The sequence below is a fragment of the Trachurus japonicus genome, chromosome 17 (assembly GCF_045865225.1).
Source record: "Trachurus japonicus isolate A0001 chromosome 17, Traja_1.0".
NCBI lineage: Eukaryota > Metazoa > Chordata > Actinopteri > Carangiformes > Carangidae > Trachurus > Trachurus japonicus.
The window spans coordinates 32,334,145-32,348,435 of record NC_140923.1 but is presented as its reverse complement, the minus strand read 5'-3'; the positions used below and the strand labels follow the sequence as shown (position 1 = coordinate 32,348,435).

General features: G+C 43.1%; 2 protein-coding genes across 2 annotated transcripts; both read left to right on the top strand.

Annotated features, from left to right (window-relative positions):
- Positions 1-575: 575 nt before the first annotated feature.
- LOC146971116 (leucine rich adaptor protein 1-like) lies at positions 576-3,361 on the top strand. Its single transcript, XM_085804096.1, has 3 exons — positions 576-864; positions 1,883-2,067; positions 2,681-3,361. Exons 1-3 carry the CDS (start codon positions 649-651, stop codon positions 3,201-3,203), a joined length of 924 nt encoding a protein of 307 aa, XP_085660222.1. The 5' UTR covers positions 576-648; the 3' UTR covers positions 3,204-3,361.
- A 614-nt stretch (positions 3,362-3,975) lies between these two features.
- On the top strand, positions 3,976-13,125 carry pgap6 (post-glycosylphosphatidylinositol attachment to proteins 6). The gene is made up of 13 exons (XM_085805176.1): positions 3,976-4,157; positions 4,509-4,692; positions 4,792-4,993; positions 5,498-5,625; positions 5,711-5,976; positions 6,076-6,419; positions 6,556-6,652; positions 6,739-6,853; positions 7,486-7,628; positions 7,736-7,914; positions 10,250-10,396; positions 10,507-10,623; positions 11,154-13,125. Exons 1-13 carry the CDS (start codon positions 4,094-4,096, stop codon positions 11,475-11,477), a joined length of 2,310 nt encoding a protein of 769 aa, XP_085661302.1. The 5' UTR covers positions 3,976-4,093; the 3' UTR covers positions 11,478-13,125.
- Positions 13,126-14,291: the final 1,166 nt, after the last annotated feature.

Genomic DNA, 14,291 nt, shown 5'->3' with positions numbered 1-14,291 from the left:
ATAACTCCAGCTCTATGTTTACTGGCTTCAGGTTTGATCTGATTTTTAGTTTTACATGGGGTTGTTTGTTTTTCCTGTGGGGCAATCAGTGTGTAATTTATTGGACTAATGGTAAAACACCGTGTTGATTAGACTCTAATCAAACTAATACAGAGAGTGAGTCTCGTCTCCCTGTTTTGGAATATGTAATAGCCTCATCCCGCGCGCACAGGTGTCTACTCTCTGCAGCCTCTCCATGTAACTCCGCGTGGAATGAAACTCACACTCCCCCACTATTGTTCCACACAAAGAGCATTTCCACTTTCCAGCATCATGTTCTGGCTACATACCAGCAATACCTCTGCAGCATGAATGACAGGCAGCCGTCAGCAGGACGGACGGCTCGCACGTTCACACTTCCAGCGTTTTCACCGCTCGTTCTGCGCTTCTGTAGCGAAGTTTGTCATCGACGACCATGCTTTACAGTGGACTGTTCAGGAATATAACGTGAGAGTGCGTTTGTGTGTGCATGTGTGTGTGTGTGTGTGTATGTGAGAGAGAGTGTGTGTGTGTCTGATTTCTCACTGGAAGTTGGAAAGGTTTATACGCACAAACTCATCTCCATCAAAGGTCGGGAACACTTGGAGGTGAAGAGAGGGGAGAGGGAGGATGGCGGAGGAAAACACCAACGATCCGTTTCCAGAGCTGAGAGAGGTGGAGAATAAGATCGGGAGGAAAACACCGGAGAGTCTTCTGATTTGGATGAAGGATGCTGCGGACTGCGGGGACGGCTGGAGGTCTGATGTGGGGGACGGTGAAGACCCCGGCTCTGTCCTCAGCTCTGATGGCTTCTCTGACAAGATCAGCAGCTTAAAACAAGAGATGGTAAAGACTTCTATTGTCTTCAGCTTATTTCTCCTGTACTAGTAAAGATTCATGTTTGCATAGGCTTCAAAAGAGTTTCCCCCACAGTTCAAAACCTGTGCGTCTTGTTTCAGCAATCACTGCTGTGTTTACTGAGACATATCAGAATGTATGCAGCCACTTCACCTGCTCATTTTTTGTTCCTGCTGACAGCCACTGTCACCTGCTCTCAATGACCTCCATTCATTAGTCACATACTGACTGGATTCCTGTGCTGCTTCTCCACCACTATTGCTCCTCCCATCATTCCTCTCATGTCTTTCTCTCATGTGTTGTAGTGAGATGAGTGCACACAAGTAGGGGTGTTGTTTCGGGAGGTCCCTGACACCTAAGGACCTATGATGGGTGGTCATGTTAGGGAGGAATTTGTGGTGATGCCGATGAAGAAGAAGTACCAGAGTCCTGTATGTCTTATGCTGAAGGAGTTTATTTAGGCTCGGCCAAGGAGAACAGAAGAGTCGTCATGCGTGAGGCCACCTCAGTTCTAAGGGTGAAACAGTAAAGCTCAGATTCTATGGACTGAGATAGCAAAGGGGAGATGTGTTAACATCCAATTGGCTATAGTGCATAAACATGAAGATAAGCATTCACACCAGCTAGGAAATGAGAGAGAAACAATAGTTTCTCTCCCCCCGCAAAGTGTCATCCAGTGACGGAGAGCGTTATCATCTGACTCTACAGCTGTGTCTGCAACCAGCCAGAGAGTGAGATTGAAGTCGCCAAAGAGCGACCATGGCCTTGGCATGTTCCTCAGAGAGAAAATAGGGCAGATAACTGCCCCAGCAGTAATCTAACAGAAAGTCACTATAACACAGAGGGATTGACCATTATCTATACAAACTATCTATAGGGAAGTGAAATTATTCTCTAACAATAGGTGCTGCAGGGAAAGCATAAACTTGCATCTTAGCTCAGGCCTAAAAACTAATACCATGCACATACAGTACACCTCAGTTAACTCTCTGTGCTGTTCATACAGAGGTGGCTGCGTTCTGCAGATGTGAGGATTCTCCGCCAGCTGGTGGCCGTGCACGAGGGGATCGAAGCCATGCGTTGGCTGATGGAGGAGCGTGGAGCCTTAGTCAGCAGAGGCAGCAGCTTGACAGGCAGCCTGAGCAGCCTGGTCACTGTGGAGGAGCACGGGCCCTCAGGCAGCCCCTTCAGGTAAGAGATGGAGAGATCAGACTGTCAGGTGTACTGGAGCCTGTTCTCTGCACTTATCACAGTCATAAATGTACATAATCGTACAGGCTTATAAATGACAAATTAATTTTATACTCAACCAAAACATTTTAATCACCATATTCGACATATTCACTGTTCTGAACAATGAGTTTATGTGAATTTATAGGATTGTACAAACATGTAAGAAAAAGTAGACAAGTAAAACTCTTGAACCTGAGCTGAGAATTTCCAAACATCTTTTTCAAACGTCCACAAAATAAATGTTTCCAGATTTTAAGAGAAGTTTTCCTGTCACATGTCAGAAAGAAAGTTTATACTTCTATTACCAGTCCCACATTTTGTTAGTTTCCCATGATGTGTAGTTGGGTGCAATTAGCTGATGCTGCATCCTGAGGACTGAGTTTCCCAAATAATAAATAAGTGAATTTATACTTCACTGCCGCACTTTGTGGGTTAACCTGTGATTATGACTTTAAAGTAAAAACCCAAAGAGGCTTTTGGCTGAATCATGCTGGATGTAAAGCATCATTTGGTTTTAGGGCACATACTGTGCTCCACATGTGGCTCAATATTTCTAGTTTTTCCGATACAGGGGAAGCCCAAGTCCAACCTGCCCTCACACTGATGACGGTGACTCAGACCACAAGAGCTACTTTGACGTGCTGAGCCCTGAGTTTACTGAAGCAAGACCTCCCAGTCCTTCCAACTCCAAGTTCGAGGCCAGTGGTTCCACACATGACACTTATGATCCAGCAGCGCCTAATCCTGCCAATGACTTGGTTAGTGCCAGTTTACAAAAGTCACAACCACAGGACTTGGACATAGATCCTCTGAAAGACATGAAAGCTGGCACCATCAAAAGAGCTCTGCTCAGATCGACCAGGTCAAGAAAAAAAGTGGATCCTGGTAGTTTTACTGCCCCCCAAGAGTTGAGGGAGACACATACAGAGCACAACAGTCGGCCTCAGGAGAGCTTCAAAGCCTCGCAGAGCAAGACAATGGAGGAGGAGGAGGAGGAGGAGGAGGAAGAGAGCACACCTAGTGAAAAGTTGTTGCTGGGGTACGATGCTCAGTGGTGCTGGGTGGAGTCGCAGGATGATGTGACATTTTTATGATCTCCTTAAGCACAAGTGAAGCTCCTTCACCTCAACAGTTACTGTAGCTGACAGTAATGCAGTGGGATTTAAAATGCACTTTGATATTTAGTGTGTCTCATTCGAATAAGAATGATGCTTAAAGATGTATGTAACTCTGTTGAACTGTTAAATCTGTCAGTAATTTTGTTTACACTGTTTCAATTTTGTTCCCTCCCCCCCATTATCAATGTGAATTCCAAACCACCTAAATTACAAATGAAATTATGAATATTGTAGCTTTTTTAAAGAAACTATAGAATAACATATTGGACATTGATTAAGCACCTCTCTATTCATTTTATTGATATAAAAAAATGCAATTATTGATAAGGCAAGCAGAGTAGATAATTTCACATGCTTATTTTTTCTTATAGCCTATTGTCCAGTCTTGTTAATATCTTCCAGACATAGGATGATGCATCGACATACAGTGAGGCTTTAAGATGATGTTGTTCAGCTTCAGTTGTTTTGCAATGATGAATGATCAGTTTAGTTTATTACAACTTTTTTTTAATAATAAAAAATAACTTTTGAGATGTTCTCACTCATTTCTCAATCCAAAAAGTGTGAATGTGTTGAATGATATTATATTATATTATATTATATTATATTATATTATATTATATTAGCCTATATTATATCATTTTGTGTAGGCTAATATTCAAACACAACTGTTTATTTTACATGTCGATGTGCGATATTGATATTTCGGACGGACCCCAAAGGCAACACCGACGTCCCTCCTTGCGTCATGTGTTTTGTGCTTGAATCAGGAAGTGTTCCGCACGCAAAATGGTTAGCGACAGGTTAGTGTGACATTACAGGTGGGTAAAGGACGATGTAATGGTTCAGACAGTCGGAGGGGAAACATGGAAGTTTGTTTTCTACGCAGTCTCCTCTTCGTCGTCCTGTCGGCTGTGACATTAGGAGACGGTAAGTGTTTTCCGGCCGAAAGAGAGAGGTCAGAGTTAGCATGTTTGCTAACTCCGACGGCTTGTTAGTTCGCTGATGGCAGGTGCATAAAGCACCGTCCGCTTCTGTACAATGGTTTCACGCTACTTTCACTGTCCTAAGCACATTGTTGGATAGATATTTTTGTCAGTCATCCGCTGACAGTTTGATATGAAGGTGACACCGAGCTGTTAGTTGGTTATTTATCGTAGTCAAAGTTGACTATTTTTGCTTGGTATTCAGCAGCGTTTAGCCCCTTTTTAAAACTCCATTATTATCGCAATGTGGTTTGAATTGCTGTCTGTCATACATTGAAAACCTTGTCCCGTACAGATGGACAGGTGACGTTTGTATCAGAGCTGTCGTCCAAACCAGCTCAGAAGTTGTCCAAGTACGGCTGGTACGCCAACGTGAGGCTGCAGCGGTTTCACATACCAGAGGAGACGGCTGTGGCGCGCTGGCTCTTCTCTGTCACCAAGGGCCACAACTTCCACTGTGGACAGCACAACGTCACCATGTGAGACACTGCGTAATTTATCACGGAGAGATCCCCCTCCATCCTCTTGCCTCATGCTCTTTATCCTAACCTCTTCTTCTCTCCATCTCTCTCTGTCAGCCATATTCGATGGGGTTCTCCTCCTGTCATTAACCCGACTGGTTCAGTGTTTCCTAATGCAACATTATGGATCCCCAGTCTGTCTCTGACACTGCCGGTCACATCACACAGCTCCACAACCTTTAACCTCTCCAACCCTGCTCCTGGTGATTGGTACATTGCTGCCCACCTGCCTGAAGATGACGGGCGCATAGAGCAGAAGGTAACCTGGATAGAGCTGTGTATTAGATTTTCTGTGCTTCTTCGTCTGCCCTGGTTCCTTTGTCTTCATTATAATGCTGCAAAATCAGATGCTAAGTATGCTCTACTTATTATTTTCCCTCCAACCTGTTCCACCAGAGCAGGATTGTTTCTTATGTTAAGTAGCTAAACCACATTCTTTTGTTTCTTTTTTTCTCAGCCTCTACTCATGTTGTAGAATTGCAGCAGGATGGTTTTAAAAATTATTATTATAATATATATATACTAATGTCACACCATGAAAGAAAGTTTCTTTTTGTTTGATTAGATCTCTTTATACTATATTGTGTTTGCCTTACTTCAGTAATGTCTTACTGTATGTGACTCATTTCAAAATTTGTCATGTGTCAAGTGCTGCATGAATATGAATGAATAATGCTATACTAACAGAGTTTGTCTGACTGATGTTTATATACAATACAAATATCGGTATGAACTAAATTTGTCTTTTTTTTTCATCTGTCAGGGTTTTCCGTCCTGCTCCTATTTCTTCCAGCCTCAGTTATCAATCAGGAGAGCGGTGGACACACCCACTTTACAGCAGGGCATAGTACTCCAACAGACTGCAGCCCCCGACAGACCTGCACGCCTTAAGTAAATAGTGTCAGTGTGTGTGTGGTTTATTGTATTGTTATTATGATTGTATATGGCACAGCTAATTTATCTGTGCATGTTTTAGGTCGTATGTTCCAGAGTTTGCCTCCTCTCTGTCCGTCTCCGTGGCTGACTGTTCATCAGGGGAAGGAGCAGAAAGTGGAAACTGTTCACTGATCCTCAGACTGGGCTCCTCCTCTCTGCAGCATGGCCCAGTAACGGTGAACTGCTCAGGGACCGGCTGCTCCGCGGTGCTCTCCAACCCACCTTGGGACACCTGGCTACGGGTTACTGTTGAGAGCAGCCAGGACAACCGTACTGTAACCTTTAGTGTCGTCTCAAACTACACAAGTGAGCATAGAGAGACGCACATCTCAAAACTTCAGCTTGACACACTGTATTTCTGCTTTACTCGATTTTCTTATCTTCATTTGTGCGTGTTTGTTTCAGTTGGATGTAAGCCACCGAGTGTAGGCCTTAAAGTAGATGATGACATGAACAAGCTCCGTGGCAACAGCAGCCGTACCAACTCGACATCGACAAGCAACAGCTCACTAGGCGCAGACATGGTCGCCTTTAACGAGTCGGCGTCGCTGTTAACGCCGCTGTCAGCGTCAGCGTGTGTGTGGAGCGTCCCTGTCCTCTATGAGGAGGTGGACGTCCTGTCCCTCCGATACACTCCGGTCAACGGACCCAACGTCAGCGTCACACACACACACCCCACCCTGCTCACCTACCCGCTGCACACACAGGCCACCGGTGGTACCCTCAATCTACAGCTCACACTGAACACCGTGAGCACCGCACAACACCACACACACACAAACTCGGTATTCTCAGTGAGCTTATTGGATTTGAAGCAGCGTGTGTGTCTGTGCTGTTCAACTGTAACGTGTGTGTGTGTGTTTGTTTTGTGGGTGTGTGTTGTAGACTAATGTAACCCTGGGGAACGGCAGCAGTGTTGTGGCCTGTTTCACTCAGTGGGCTCCAGTCCTCGGTCTCAACCACTCTCAGCCCTGTCGCACAGGTATAGATGTACAGTATGCATTAAACTCACCAAAAAAATCAGTATGTTAACCAATCAGATGAATCATTATGTCATGATGTCTGCAGATTTGTTTGGAGGATATGGCGTCCGTGTGAACGTCAGCGTTCCCAAGGCTGTGGTCAGGCTACCGTTCCCTCAGTCAACAACATGGTACCTCACCCTGCAGCTCACATGCAACAGGTAACACACTCGCATGCATGTTGTATTTGTGTACTTGCAAATCTTTTTGAATATTATCTTGCCCCCATCTCTGTTGCTGCGTCCCCTCCATCAGATAAACTCTTAACTATATACACATTTATTAAACACATGTTATAATTTCTGATTTAGACTAATGTAAGGATTTTATGTTTTATATATTTGTGGGTGTATGAAATGTGGGAATGCATGTAAATGTGTGTAATATGGTCAAGGATACACTTTTCCTTTTTCCTGACTGGCTGTATGTATGGAATGGTGAAAACAATTTTCCTGTAAAGGACATATCTATCTATCTATCTATCTATCTATCTATCTATCTATCTATCTATCTATCTATCTATCTATCTATCTATCTATCTATCTATCTATCTATCTATCTATCTATCTATCTATCTATCTATCTATCTATCTAGTGCGTCTACAACATGTTTCATGATTACAAATCTACATTTAAAGTGTCAGTCTATATTTTTACCTGTAAATTTTAGCTTGTCTTTGAGTCAGAGGATGTATCGGCTTATCTGGGTGTGGTATCAGTCCACTGGGGTTGATGTCATATATCAGTCTTTTCTGTGCATCTTTAAAATGTAAATGTGTGTTGTTTCTTGCAGCAGTGGCTGTGGTAACGTGTCAGTGGCGTCTGTGGTCCCAGAGGTGTTTGTCAGTGCCTGTATAGAGGACTGTGGGACGTATGGTGAATGTAGACTACTGAGATCCTACAGCTACCTGTACAGTGCCTGTGTCTGCAAGGCTGGTGAGACACACACACACACACACACAGAGGAATGATGATTGAATGATCTAAAATGATGAGTGTCCTCACTGTGTCCTACTGTGTCTATCTATCTGATTTCTGTGCAGGCTGGAGTGGTTGGGGCTGCACTGATGACTCCACAGCTTTGTCCTACAGTCACCAGTTGACAGCCACTCTCTTGCTCACCATCAGTAATCTGTTCTTCCTGCCCGCCATCGTGGTGGCCATCAGGCGCTGCTACATCACAGAGGCGTCCGTCTACCTCTTCACAATGTTCTTCTCCACGGTAAGAAACTCTAAATGCAAACACGTGGGCTGAATTTTTTATTTTTATTTTAGGCATTGTAGCTGTTCGTCGTGAGTGTCGTGGTGTGAGCAGGGAAAAAAAGGAATGTCCACAAAAATACCTTACTTGGGACTTCACTGTTGCCCTTTTATTGAGCCGAACACCACGTTTTATCATACATGACAAAGAAGCGGTCTCACTTTACTCACTGTTAGGCTAGCTGAGTTGGGAATCAAGGAAAATGGGAAAAACAGCAGCTCAGTAATGGCGTGCACTCATCGTGTACTCGTCTTCTCAACTGACCAAAACAAAGGGGCGCGACGCTCAGTGACGTCTTGGCGCTGTTACGTTTACGTTGTTAGGAAGGAACATTACAACTGTTGCAGCTATGGAGTAGAGATCCGGGCTGGACCGGGGGAGAACTGAGCTGCCGCTCGCCGAGAGGGAGCTGCTGAAAGCGGGCAAGCACTGAGAGCCGGGCTACTTGTTGCTGCTGGTGAAGCAGGTCCGTGCAGCTGATTCTGATCACATGACACGCGGTGCGCGTGCGGCATTCGAAAAAGTTTAGATATTTTCATCTCGGTGCGCCTCGGACGCGCACGGAAAAAAAGGCGCGTCGCTTCGGATTTTGCGCGCGCAAGGCGTGCGGTTACATTGAAAACAATGGAAACGCTCGCGCAAAAGACGCTCCATGTGAATGGGCCCTTAATGGAGTTATTGGAGTGCAGCTGGTTAAAGGGATAGTTCACCCAAAATTGAGGGCTGGGAGAAGAGTCCTCCGTGGCTTCTCTGAGTTACAGGGGGTCTCAGCGTAGCAGTGCATGTCAATATAACGGTTGCAAATGGATACCAACTGTCTTTGTAACAAAAAGACACCAAAAACAGCCAAATACCTCCATGCTGCTCGTATGTCCGTCTTGTATTGAAGCCCTGATATGCGAAATTGTCCCGAAAAAATTAAATAAGTCTATATTTCAAGCTTGTTTTGTATCGGGAGCTTCTCGAAGCTCCTCTTCCTGGTTCGTCAAATTTGGACGAACTGGGAAGAGGACAGACCCTGGTTCGGCCAAATTTGACGAACCGGGAACAGGAGCTTCAAGAAGATCCCAAATAACATGGATTAAAACTGTTTAAGAACAAGAATTAACTTTAGATAGCCCTAGTTCAATACAATGTGACAAGGTTTTATAGCCTATATATAAGGCCTGGGGTCGGGCCAAATCTAACCCTGCAGCAGGACAATGACCCTAAACATCAAAGTACATGTGCTACAGAATAACAGCCTGGAGTCAGAGCCCACCACTTAATCCACCTGAGATGATGTGAAATGACCTGAAGAGATCCGCTCACATCAGACGTCCTGAGATTAATTCTGAGCTGAAGCAGCTCTGTAGGGAAGACGGCTCCAAAATGTGTTTTAGAGGTCAGCTGACCAGCAGCTACTGGAATAGCCTGTTGAAAGTTATTGAGGATGTCTGACCAGTTTATAAACGCAAGGGTTCACTTACTCTGTCTTCCAGCATTTTGAATGTTTGAGGCTGTGTTCAACAAAGACATGAAAGATTGTAATTATTGGGGGGTTGTGTGCTGAAGCACATTGTGTTTGCCTGTAGTAGTGACTTGGATGCAGGACAGATGTCCTGTTATTTATAGAGCTGTTAGGTATGGCCACTGATGTTTGATATCTCAAAACATTATCTCACAACAAAGTGCACACAAGCTTAATGCATTTATGATAAATGTTAAAGGTTATAGCTACAACTTTTTCATTAAAACGATTCATTTTTCAAAAATGATACATCCACAGAAGGTCTAGAGGAGTGCAGGATAAAAGTATTAATTTTACTGAAAAAAAAGGATATTGTAGAAATAATTGTTTTATAAATTTTGACGGGTCCAAAATATTTTACATCTGCTGACATTGGCAACGTGGACAGGAAATTATCCCTGCACCAACAGCATTATTACATTGATGTGACATGACGTGGAGATCGTGCTGTGCTAACTAATGGTCAGCTGGTACTGTCAACACCAGAGCTGCTTTAGCGTTAGCTTAGCTTTAGCTACTAGCTGAGCGTTAGCTTAGCTTTGGCATGCCTGAAGGTTGGAGCGAGATCGGGTGAGTGTGAGTGCGACACCTACTGACTGGGAGGAATTAAAGTTGTAGCTAACACCTTTAAGTTGTGTAATGAACTTAAAAACAACTGGGTATTATGTGTGTGTGTGTTTTGTATGTAACTATGAAGAAGTAGAGCGTGCAAAAATGTGAGATAGATTTATGTGATGACTGATTATTCTCCACCATGTCTTTCTTTATGTAAATTTTCATTCCTAGTTCTACCATGCATGTGACCAGCCGGGTGGAGCCGTGCTGTGTATAATGGACTACGACACACTACAGTACTGTGACTTCCTGGGCTCTGTGTGTGCCATCTGGGTCACCATCCTGTGCATGGCTCGCATCAGAGACACATTCAAATATGTACGACTCTTACAAATGTATCATTATATGAAACTTTATGCTCCAAGATTACTTTGATGTTGTGTTTGTTTCTGAATACTCTTGTGTGTGTATGTGTGTGTTGTTTGTAGACTCTGTTTATGCTCGGGGCTCTGCTGATCGCCATGTCAATGCAACTGGACCGCAAAGGCCTGTGGAACCTGCTGGGCCCTGTCCTCTGTGCACTGCTCATCATGGTCACTACATGGGTAAGATACTGTGAGACAAAGAATCTGTTGCTGATAAAGACAATAGTTTACATTGAGCCAGTCACATAGGACAGAAAAAAGTCTAATACCATCTTTTGTTTTTTCGTTTTATTTGTCTATTTCGGTCAATACATGTCATTAAAAGAGAAGTAACAAACCAAAGAGAAAAAAAACAACAACAAAAACATCGATCAGAGTAAACAATAAGTAAACAGAAAAAGAAAATTTGGACCGAAAAGGCATAGGCTGAAGCATAGCTTATTACGCCTACCCTGTTACAACTCAAGTTAATTTTAAAATTTTAAAATGTACAATTTGTTATTTATTAATAGAAGAAATAAGCAATCACAAAAGAGTGAAAAGAGAGAAGCTGCTTGATTTGATTTCCCTTTCTTCTTCCTTTCCTTTCCCTTCCTTCTTCTTCTCCTTTCCCTTCTTCCTCCCCTACTTCCTTCCTCCTCAAAAAAGAAAAAAGACAATCAAACATACAGAACAAAACCTTGCTAAACCTGGTTCTGTTTTGTTGACAGGTGTACCGAGGTGTACGGCGTCGACATTGTTACCCGCCTTCTTGGCAACGCTGGGTGCTCTACCTGATGCCCGGGGCGCTCTGCGCTCTCATCGGGGTGTGCTTGTACATTTTCGCCGAGACCGAGGACAACTACTACTACATCCACTCGCTGTGGCACATGCTGGTGGCCAGCTGCGTGGTGTTCCTGCTGCCGCCGAGGGAGAAGGACAGGGAGGCGCTGGGCTGGAGCAGGGGCTGGACGTGGAGCCTGAGCTGGAGACCCCGGGTCTGTGGCTACACTCTCTGTGAGAGCAGCAAGGATGAACTCTACACTGTCACGTAATGGGAGAGGAGATGCTGTAAGGAGGCAAAGTGATTTGACATTGACAGACACACATAAGAGAAATTTTACAATGTCTTTAATTTTCTGACTCCTCAGTTTTTGAATATCTTGAAAAACATATTTTAAAATCAAATTGAAACCTATATTCTCATAGGTCTATGGTTTTCATACACACATGCACTTCAAGTGTGAAACTGTTCCTGTATTTGGATTTAAAAAGATCTCGAAATCTTTAATGAAAAACACATTCATTTCCACACATCCTGAAATACACACACACACACACACACACACACACACACACACACACACACACACACACACACACACACACACACACACACACACACACACACACTCCACTTTAACCCAAATCGAACCTGCTGAAACCTCCATGGTGGCTTTTGCACCAGCTTAGGTATAAACATCAGAACCTTCAGGTAGCAGACCGCCTGACCTTTGACCTCATGACCAGTAGTTTGTACATATTGTGTATGTACATAATAGAGTAGATAATGAATGTTCAAAGTATTTATAAGGAATAGCACTTTGAGGACTATTTAAATCTTTTCTATACAGTCTATCATTCACTTTACTGATCAAATATGCTATATTTATAGTTGATGTAAACTCTTCTCACTCTTCTATCCTCAAGTCTTTTTGAAATAGTTTCACAAAACCTGTCTCTATCATGTGGTCTTCATTCGCTACCTTCTTCAGACTAGATCACTTCAAGACACTGAATACGAATAGTCTCAAATATTTAATAGTCACCATTTAAAAAGTAACTCCACTATATAAACTGCTTTTTTGCCAAAGTCTAATCAACCCCATTACTGATGCCTTCCCTTTGTGTCACCACCAGCTGCTCAGTGTCCCTCCATGTTGTCTCTGTTGCATCAGATTCCACTGAGGTGCAGTGATGTGTAACCCAGGGTTCCTCCTGACTCCTGTAAACAAATCTGTGTCTTTAAATACTGCACAGCAGGAGGTTAAGTTGGAGCACAGACGTACATGCAGCTTGTATTGAAACTGCATGACTCCGTGTCCTGTCCTCTGCTGTGTTGACAGCCTTTGTGTGTTTATTCTCTCCCTCTAAAACCTTAATCTTACTTTTTACCAGCATTCATTCTAAAGCACTTTTGTGACTGGAAAGCTTATTCCACAATGTAATGTACATAGCCCATATGTGTATGAATGGGCACTTGATGAATGTATATTCAAATAACTGTGTCCAGTGCCTCCTCTATGTACTGTATGTGTTTTTTCCTCCATTTCCATATTTAATTTGGTCTCAGACCGACTTTATGTTTTGTCTGTTTTCACTGTTTCTTCTCCATTGTGATATTTGCACATGTTTCAAGTTGAACGCCTCAGAGTTTCACTGTCACACTTATATAGCCTTCCTTTCATGGCTCAAAACATTATTTTTCTCATGTGTGTGAGGGTGTACATCATTTTATGTTGTCATATTTAAGCAGGTGTATCAAAAAGGCAGTCTACCACTTAAACATACAGTAGCTCTCATAGTGTGTAAGGATGAACAAATGTAATTCTCCATGTAAAATGTGATTTTACTACCTTGTACTGGACAATTACTTTCAAATCAGTTAAAAATCCAAACAGCATTTAGTCCACCAAAAATAAATCTTTTGTATAATGACAAATGTTACATGATTTATTTTTTCATGGGTCTAGTCTTGTACTGTTTTTCTTTCCTCAGGCGCACACACACTCTCCTAGTGAGAGTGGATTGGGGAATAAAGGGAAGCAGATTATCATAATCCTTAGAAATGTTGAAAGTGCATGTGATGAAATGCACATTTCTGTGTATGCGTGTGTGTTTATTTGTCCGTGTTCCTATTTACAGCTTACAGTACCTCCATTAGTGGATTTATTGGTCGTATGAAGCTGACAGACCAGTGCTGCAGATCACTTCATCATCCCGGTGTTTTGGTGCAGCTGGCGTGTGAGAAGACTGAAGGCTGTGTCATGAATCTAAAATCTTGTTTGATGGGTGGGTGTACCAGCAATTTAGTAATGTCTGGATGAGACCAGCGGAGGTAGACATGTGCTCATTTTAAGTCTAGCTTCAAAAATGTGTGACCCTACACATCCCATAATCCAACTTCTAATCAGTCACATTTTTCATTACTCTGATTTTTCTGCATCTTTAAAACTCCACACTGTCGGCCAGTAGAGCAGGTTCTCTGTCAGATGTCTCAACATATTTGACTATTGCATCTAACTTTTGGTAACCCTGATAGCATCAGAGTCTCCTTCTGAGCAAAAGACATTATTCAAGTGTTCAAAGGCTGGGCTATGTTTTCTCAACATGAGTAAACTGACATTCATGCTTAAATCTGAGTGACCTGAAATAATAATCAATAATAAAAAGTGACCTTGTATAGCAGAAGTCTATTAATGTCACAAGTGAAAATGATTCCCATGGTTGATGGCCATGGCTCCCAACCTCAGTCCGACTCCTTCCCCGACCTGACAAATGTCATATAAAACCATTATTTCTTTCAGATCTCCTCTCATTCTTTGCTGCTGTGATACGTTGACCTCCCCAGCTCCCTGGACGTCTGAGGAGTGAAATTCACTCTCTGGTTGAAATGCTCCTCTCATCTCACAATCAAACTAACTTGATGAAGGGTGTTCAGTCTTTAGTAACTGCCATGACCACATGATGCCACTAGAGGGAGCCAGTCTAGTGGAAGAAACTGCAGCTCCCACAGGACCAATAGAGGGAAGATGGGAGGGAGGTAAACACTGCAAGGTTATTCGATGAAGAAGAACGGTGTAAAAGGA

What these genes read in the sequence shown, in the direction of transcription:
- pgap6 (XM_085805176.1), top strand. Translation starts at nt 4,094, where the DNA reads ATGGAAGTTTGTTTTCTACGCAGTCTCCTCTTCGTCGTCCTGTCGGCT. An exon ending in GGACAGCACAACGTCACCAT is followed by an intron (nt 4,693 to 4,791) that starts GTGAGACACTGC and finishes TCTCTCTGTCAG; the next exon opens with CCATATTCGATGGGGTTCTC. An exon ending in CTCTCAGCCCTGTCGCACAG is followed by an intron (nt 6,653 to 6,738) that starts GTATAGATGTAC and finishes TGATGTCTGCAG; the next exon opens with ATTTGTTTGGAGGATATGGC.
- LOC146971116 (XM_085804096.1), top strand. Translation starts at nt 649, where the DNA reads ATGGCGGAGGAAAACACCAACGATCCGTTTCCAGAGCTGAGAGAGGTG. An exon ending in GCAGCTTAAAACAAGAGATG is followed by an intron (nt 865 to 1,882) that starts GTAAAGACTTCT and finishes CTGTTCATACAG; the next exon opens with AGGTGGCTGCGTTCTGCAGA. An exon ending in CCCTCAGGCAGCCCCTTCAG is followed by an intron (nt 2,068 to 2,680) that starts GTAAGAGATGGA and finishes TTTCCGATACAG; the next exon opens with GGGAAGCCCAAGTCCAACCT.